This window comes from Triticum dicoccoides, chromosome 1B (assembly GCF_002162155.2).
Source record: "Triticum dicoccoides isolate Atlit2015 ecotype Zavitan chromosome 1B, WEW_v2.0, whole genome shotgun sequence".
NCBI lineage: Eukaryota > Viridiplantae > Streptophyta > Magnoliopsida > Poales > Poaceae > Triticum > Triticum dicoccoides.
In genome coordinates, this window is record NC_041381.1 from 140,092,756 (window position 1) to 140,100,233 (window position 7,478).

Sequence of the window (7,478 nt, forward strand, 5' to 3'; positions counted from 1 at the left end):
CCTTTGCAGCAGCTTGTGTTCCTTTGGGCTTTTTATTCCTAGTGATCAACTTCTCTTCATTGGTGTACAAAATGTTAACCTTGCATAAAGAGGAATTGAGATTTTTAACCACTATGGGAGGTAAAGTTGGTGGCTTGGCATGGCATGCAGGACAGTCTTTATCTTTACAAACTGCTTTCCTAAACCCCTTACTGAATTCTTGGAGCCTACAACCTCTCCTTACCTCAGTCTCTACCAGTGGCATTTTCTCCTTTCTTTTCCTGTTATGATGCAGTGCAGAGGTGGAGGAAGCCGAGGTTTCTTCTTGAGAGAGAACCTTGTCTGAGGGAGTGTTCTCCTACTCTGTCTTATCCTGTTGAATGTGACTTAGAGCACATGTAATAGTGTCAGGAGATTAGGAGGAATCAGGGATAACAAATGGAAAGGTTACTGAATTGTAAGCCCCTTTGTGAAATGATCTCCCATGCATTAGAAGTGATGAACTTTCTGGCCCATTCAAATTTGTCAACAGATAGCAATGTGACTGATAAAAAATTAACCCAGTCTGATGGTACCTGAATGATGGCCGTGCTGTCTTTCTTGGGGGCAAAATGTTTTTGCCAGATAAAGGCTCCTTCCTTTCCTAGCAGAGCCTCCTCCTTTGAGACTGCATTGATTTGTAGATCCACATGAGGAAGGTAAAGAGGGTGAGGGAAACCAGGAGGAGCAGTTGTATGAGAATTATTCTCACCATCTATATCAACTGACGCTCCCTGTTGAGTGTTTCTCATAGCAGACTGAGTTGTGTCAAGCATGGCATGCTGCAGTTCAAAGTATTGTATGAGCTACTCGTGGTTTCATTCTGGCTGATGGAACCAGGAATCACCTCCCTATTTTTCTAAAACTCTGTCTTGAGCAGTATTATAGAGGAATACTTTCTCCGTTCACGAATATAAGAAGTTCTATTTTTTTGTGAATCCCGTGCATATAGACACATTTTAGAGCGTTTTTCACTCATTTCAATCCGTATGTAGTCCATATCGAAATATTTAAAACATCATATATTTGTGAACAGAGGGAGTGTTTTTTAGGGATAGCAATAGTTCATTTTGAATTTTTGCTTCCCCGTTTTTTTTTCGCTAGTACCTCACGGTCATATATTTAGTTTAGAACAGGGATCTTTCTCATACTCTTGATGTATTGGTTAGAACAACTGTAGATGAATGGCGTAGATAAGAAGTAACAAAACCAGGTCAATAATTCATCTCTTATATGTCAATGTTCCTTTCTTCAGTTTTTTTTTTTTCATTTACATCGCCGACAGTCAGTTTTCACCAATCGGTTATCTGTACTTCTGTACACTGTATGATCCTAATCCTTATCCCTCACCGTCATTTCCAATCCCTGAAGAGCTATGATCCTAGGGTCCTACAACATCTTGTCAGTGTGGGGGTACAACACAACACTCGTCACAAGGCAACCAGCGGCGTCGCGCCTCTGCTGTCGAAGCTGGGGAGATTGTCGTCAAAGAGCTGCTCCATCCTGAATATCTTGTCAATCCCCAGGTCACTCGAGATCCTATCACAGAGCTGCAAAAATACATTCCAAGAAAGCAACATCATTAAGTCATTCACTCACTAACCACCAGCACTGAAGATGTGTGCAGTGAAGTTATGGCAGTGGCAAATCCAGTTGTTGTTAGCGCTCTTGTCTACCTGTCTGTACACTGCAGTGTCTCCATGGGACTTCCTAAGCTCAACAACATGCAGAGAGGGGCCGAGCTCAAACACCTGGGATAGAAAAGCAGCACCCCAGATGTTAGCAGCTGATCTCCATCGGTTACCGTTCCCATGCAGTTCACTGAAGAAAAGTGCAGCTCGCCAAATTATACCTCGGCACAGACTAAGAATGGCGAAGGGTTGTTCGGTCCATTGCAGTTGCCCGTTATTTTGAGCTGAAATATAACACGGAACATCATTTTCAGTTCCTTCAAAAGTAGTACTCAATCATGTGATGACGAAAAATCTCTACAATGTGATGATGAGAAGCTTGTGCTCACCTTGCTATGTGCTCTTTGAACGTGGAACCCCGACTGCGTTGCAGACACTTCAATCTTGTCGAACAAATCCTTCGGTGGAAGTGCTGATGTGAACCTGATCTTTCGCTGGGACACTCCCTGCAATAAGTCCAACTGGATGAGATGAGTTGTTCTATGAGGCCGCAGTGGCAGTATTCAGTGATCATCTTGATCTAAAACATCTTGAGAAACTATGCATATGATTTTTCTTCCCAGTTTTGCAGATTAAATCATTCTGATTACAGCAAGGGAGGCGCAGGAAAGAAATTACTGAAATATTTTTATACCTCTTCCTCAAAAAACCCTGAAAGATCGAGTGAAGATGCCATTCCGATCAGCTGAAAAGCGTTCATCTGACGAGTACTCTTGTCCCCAGGTGCTTCACTAATTTGCTTCAGGATGGAAAAAGGAAACAAAAAATCACCGATCAGCGGCTACAAATACGTAGTGTATTTGCCTATATTAGGACATAAATTGGTCTTCAGCATTATACAGTTTGTGTCATCTTGCCATACCTGTTTGACAGGCAGAATTGCACCAAGCCGTACATCTTCATCATCGTCATCATATGGACCAACAGGAATATAGTCTTTCTGAAACCATTCGTGTAGTTTGATCTCTGCCATGTTAATCCTCTTCATCGGATTTGGTTCAAGAATCCTCTTAAGAAGGTTTTGTGCATCAGGCGAAAGCCACTCCGGGATCTTAGCATCACCCTTGAAAATCTACATGCAACCAGATAACAGTAGTATTATTGGAATGGAATCACAGAATTATCAGAACAAAGCACCAGATATCACTTAAGTTTTTAGTTTTTTTAAATGAGTGTCTACCTTCTGATAAAGAACAACCATATTCCGGTCATCAAACGGAAGCTGGCCTACGAGCATTATGTAAAGAATTACTCCACAAGACCAGATATCCGACAGTGATCCGTCGTAACCTCTGTTCTGCAGAACCTGGATATATTTGGCACAAGAATTAGCAAATATACCGTAAAACAGATAACTGGTCCCAAGGTGGCTAGTCTTTTACCTCAGGCGCAATATAGTTGGGGCTACCACAGGTTGTATGCAGCAATCCATCCTTCTGAAAAGTTGCAGACCTTAAATTCAATGAAATGAAAATATCCTCGCAACAGAAAAATCAAGGAAAATTTTCTGCCATACCCCGAGATGTTGAGGTAAAGCACATAGACCAAAATCAGAGATCTTGATGTTGCCTTTGCGGTCAATAAGAACGTTTTCAGGCTGTAACATGTAGCAGTGGGATAAGTCAGGAGAACACAGAGTAATCAAGCATAATGCTATGATACATGAGAAATAATAAGGTTAGATAATTGTTTCCTCCAGATTCTTCAAAAGAAAAGAAAAGAAAACTTCAGTCGTCGGTACCTTAAGGTCTCTGTGGTAGACACCCTTTCCGTGGCAATAGCTCACGCCATCAATTAGCTGCTGAAAAAGTCTTCTTCCTTCTCGTTCCGATAGTTTTCTCTTCATTGCCTTTTTCCAGGAAAAAAATCAACTCGAAGTGTTAGAACTGACCAATGTACCTGGCAGAGAATTTTGAAATGCAAAGCAAAGCTTTCAGATAGTTGAAAATAAAAGTTATACGGGCTTACAATCCTGTCAAACAGCTCTCCTCCATTGACAAACTCAAGCACCATGTAGATCTTTGTTTTGCTAGCAGCAACCTGAATCAAGATTTAAAAGAATTACATGATTAGTAATACGACACTGATGTATGTTACTTAAACGGACCATGTCGACGAATTCATATGCTCATGTGCACCACAAGAGACCCAAAGAAATTCTGTCTCTCATCAGAAAACAAAGAAGATTATGGCATAGTCATAAAGATAAGGACGGGACACCAACTGGTTGGCATTATTGGATATACTTGACGGTTACACATGCGATCCAAATCAAGCATTAATCTTAAAATGGAGCTGAATCTGTGCCTCCAACTCCACGTGCTGCTACAGGTCTTGTGGTCTAAGTGCAACGCGCTACGTATAGACTAGTAGCGCATACTAATATCCAATGCAATCCCTACAGGCTACAATTATTGATAAGTGCTGTGAATGTATGAAAACATATATATAGACAAATATTATGACGGTGCTTGCAATCCCCACGTTCTTTATTGAAGGAATTTCTGGTTGATAGTTGCAGCTCTGGCGTGCCCGGATGTACAGATACGTTCTCACCGGCCCGAGTGCAAGCCTCCCGCAACCGTCGAGTTGACAGAACATTCTGCTTATAGTACTACCCCATAAAAGACCAACGGGCTCTTCTCTTCCCCCCTCCGGCCTCAATTTTTTAAATCATTGCAGCACGATTCTTCCCGGTCATCAAGATGGTCAATGTTTTGTAGCCCAGTTCGACATGGTCCATGTGTAACGCGGAACGAACTTGTATGTATAGAATGATTAATATACAAAGTAGAATCCCCAAATTATAGGTTTGTGTTGCTATGAATGTAGGAAAACATATGTAAATAAACTTTATGAATTTATGATGATGATGCTTGCAATCTCCACCATGAACTATCCCTTTCCTTAAGGAATCTCTGGTTGATAATTGTAACGTCATTCCAACCGTGGCGTGCCCGTTGTTCAAGCATCCTTGCTCGCAAGCTCGACAAGGTATTTAAATAAAACCATTTTTTCCTCAATTTCTCCACCAAGGGTACTCTATGTGTATGGATTCTATACACGCATCTAGCAGAGGCAGCAGCGCAGCAGCGAGGGAAGAACAGGAGCCGAGATCGCGGTTACTAGTAGTACCAGTTACCTCGTGGAGGCGGACGACGTTGGGGTGGGCGAGCATGGTGAGCGTGGCGATCTCCCTGCGCACCTGGTCGTCGGCGCCGCGGAGGGAGAGCACCCTGCCGCGGTCAAGGATCTTCACGGCGAAGTGGTCCCCCGTGGCGCGGTGCCGCGCGTGCTTCACCTTGCCGAAGCTGCCTTCCCCGAGCGTGCGGCCCAGCTCGTACGCGCCCAGCAGCGCCGCACGCGCGCGGCACCCCGCCGCCGCCCCTTCCGCGTCCCCCGTCGCCACCATCTGCTGCCCGCTGCTGCCCGGAGAGCGACTCGTTCCGTCGTTCGCGGTGAATTGAATTGAGCCGGTGGCGTGTTTCGCGTGCTGACGAGGCGAATTGGGAGGTGGAGAGCGGGTATTTATAGCTATGAATCGTCTCAGAACTTGCTGTGTCCGTGCGTGTGGTTGTGTGTGGTGTGGGGTTTGCTCGCTGTTTGGATTACCTTAATCCTTAAGCTAGTCCAACAGATTAAGATAACATTTTCATTATGAAGGTGTGGCGAGCGGAGAAGGAAGATAAAAAGAAGGAAAAGAAAAAGAAAATAAGAGTAACTCCAACGCGTCGATCTAAACGGACGGCGATTTTGTCCGTTTGGATTGGCCGCTCGCTCGGTGTTCGCTCTGTTTAAGATTTGGGTCGGCAGTGCGTCCAACACGTCGATCCATATTCGTCGGCGTGGCCAACGCATGTCTCCTCTGGATCAGGGCAATGGCGGCGTCAGGCCAGCGGGCGGTGTCGGACGAAGGAGCTGGCCGGGGCGGGGGAGGCGCCTTCCTGCTCGCAGCGACGTTGGAGTGGGGAAGGGGGTGGAAAGCTGCGGTGGCCCGGCGGCAAGGCGGTGATGGCGGCCACGTGGGAGGTGGCGGCGTAGGGGAGAAGGTGTGTCGGCACGGGCTGCTGGCAGAGGCACCGGAAATGGGCGGTGGCAACGACGGGGCGGAGCGGGCAAGGGCTTGCTGTCGATGGGGGTGGAAGAGAAGGGGCAATGTGCCACCGACTGGCGGGCCGTGGGGGTAGGCGTGCGTCCGTTTCGTGTCCGCGTCGACGCATACCAGGCTCAAAATTGGGTCGGAAATGGTTCAACAGGCGGACGAAAAGCGGACGCACGTCCATTTGGGTAGGCGCGTTGGGCCAACTGTTCTGTCCGCGCCGACCCAAACGGAAGTGCGCAGATGAAATGGGTTGGCGCGTTGAAGTTGCTCTAAACGGTGTGGGTTTTGACCGTCGCAAGAGAGCACTCCCGTCTTCATCCTTATGAGAGAGAAGTTTCGGTGGTACGTCTAGCATCGTTGGTGACAGTGAGGATGCATGTATTCAGTGGATATGTTTTTGGTGGATTTGCTAGGATTTGGTCATCATTCGCCTATGCGTTGGACTCTTACGATCACGCTATTCTTTATCGACGACGGTTGCTAACATTTTCCGAGCATCGGTTTTTTCTTTACCACGCCTTTCATCAATGTCATCTCATGATGAAATTTGGTATGCAGAACAAACATTTCTTAAAGCATGCCACAAACATCAGAATTTTTGAAATGTTTTTCTATTTTATTTATTTTATTGTTCATACCAGGAGCATTTGAGCTCGGGTGTAGAAACTCCACGTCCCCGTGGCTATATTCAGGTTTACTCGGGCGGTGTTAATTTGCTTACCGGGGAGAATAAAGCAGTTTGGATTTTAATAAATCTAAATTTATAGTACTTTATTGATCCAACATGCTTCCATGCATCTAATCTTGTCATTTGGATTTTAGAATTTGAATATGTAATTTGATTATGCCTTTTGTTTTTCTTTGGCTACTCCATCTTTCTAGAGGGACGCTAGGTTATTAAATATCGGTCATAAATTGAATCTTCAACATGTTTGCACATTTTGGGCAACAAACGTCCACATTGACTCGGTCCTACCATCCACCATTACGGCTTGTTTAGTTTGAAGAGTGTTTGTGGGATTTTATTTCATCGGATATTTTTCCCTTCAAATAGAGCTAGATATGAATGGTGCTACTCCTAGCAAGTTTCAACTAATGAATTAGAGCAACCACTTTGACCTACTGTTTTACAATCATTTTGAGTATGTTTGAGACCCCCCCCCCCCCTTATCTTGTATCTAAATGACTACTTTTGTGATTTTCCTTTAATTTGTATCTGCATTGTTATCTTATAAAATTGATGCGTGTTTTGTACTTATGTGTTTTCATTCATATGATTCAAAGCAGCTCCTACACAGGGTTTGTGAAGGACATCTAAACCCCGAACTGTGTTTTGTTGTTGATTTCGACTATTAGTGGGACCAACCATCCATTGATACGGCCATACATAACACTGCTAAGATGGAAAGGCTCAAGGAAGAATTATTTGCCAGAGAGACACCACCGACATCATCGACAATGCGCCACCAAAAATGACTTCATTGTACTTTTTTTTTAAATTGTCACTCAGGGGGGAATTCTCCAAACCTGAATATATTTCAAAGACTTTTTTTACATGAGAGCGTTTAAGAGATATGAGAGGAGAGGTAATCACGCCACAATCTAGTACATTCTATCCCCTATAGGGGCTAAAGTGATGAACAATGAAGACCTACACCTAAAATCTC

The 7,478-nt window shown here is 44.5% G+C and overlaps 1 protein-coding gene across 1 annotated transcript; it reads right to left on the minus strand.

The window, feature by feature from the left end:
- Positions 1-1,214: 1,214 nt before the first annotated feature.
- LOC119323761 (CBL-interacting protein kinase 17-like) lies at positions 1,215-5,194 on the minus strand. Its single transcript, XM_037597470.1, has 12 exons — positions 4,852-5,194; positions 3,678-3,749; positions 3,451-3,558; positions 3,226-3,306; positions 3,092-3,145; positions 2,890-3,015; positions 2,572-2,781; positions 2,344-2,448; positions 2,039-2,155; positions 1,871-1,933; positions 1,695-1,769; positions 1,215-1,568 (listed from the first exon to the last, which is right to left on the minus strand). Exons 1-12 carry the CDS (start codon positions 5,119-5,121, stop codon positions 1,449-1,451), a joined length of 1,401 nt encoding a protein of 466 aa, XP_037453367.1. The 5' UTR covers positions 5,122-5,194; the 3' UTR covers positions 1,215-1,448.
- Between the last annotated feature and the right edge of the window lie 2,284 nt (positions 5,195-7,478).

What these genes read in the sequence shown, in the direction of transcription:
- LOC119323761 (XM_037597470.1), bottom strand. Translation starts at nt 5,121, where the DNA reads ATGGTGGCGACGGGGGACGCGGAAGGGGCGGCGGCGGGGTGCCGCGCG. An exon ending in CAATTCTGCCTGTCAAACAG is followed by an intron (nt 2,449 to 2,571) that starts GTATGGCAAGAT and finishes TCCATCCTGAAG; the next exon opens with CAAATTAGTGAAGCACCTGG. An exon ending in ACACTGCAGTGTACAGACAG is followed by an intron (nt 1,569 to 1,694) that starts GTAGACAAGAGC and finishes GTATTTTTGCAG; the next exon opens with CTCTGTGATAGGATCTCGAG.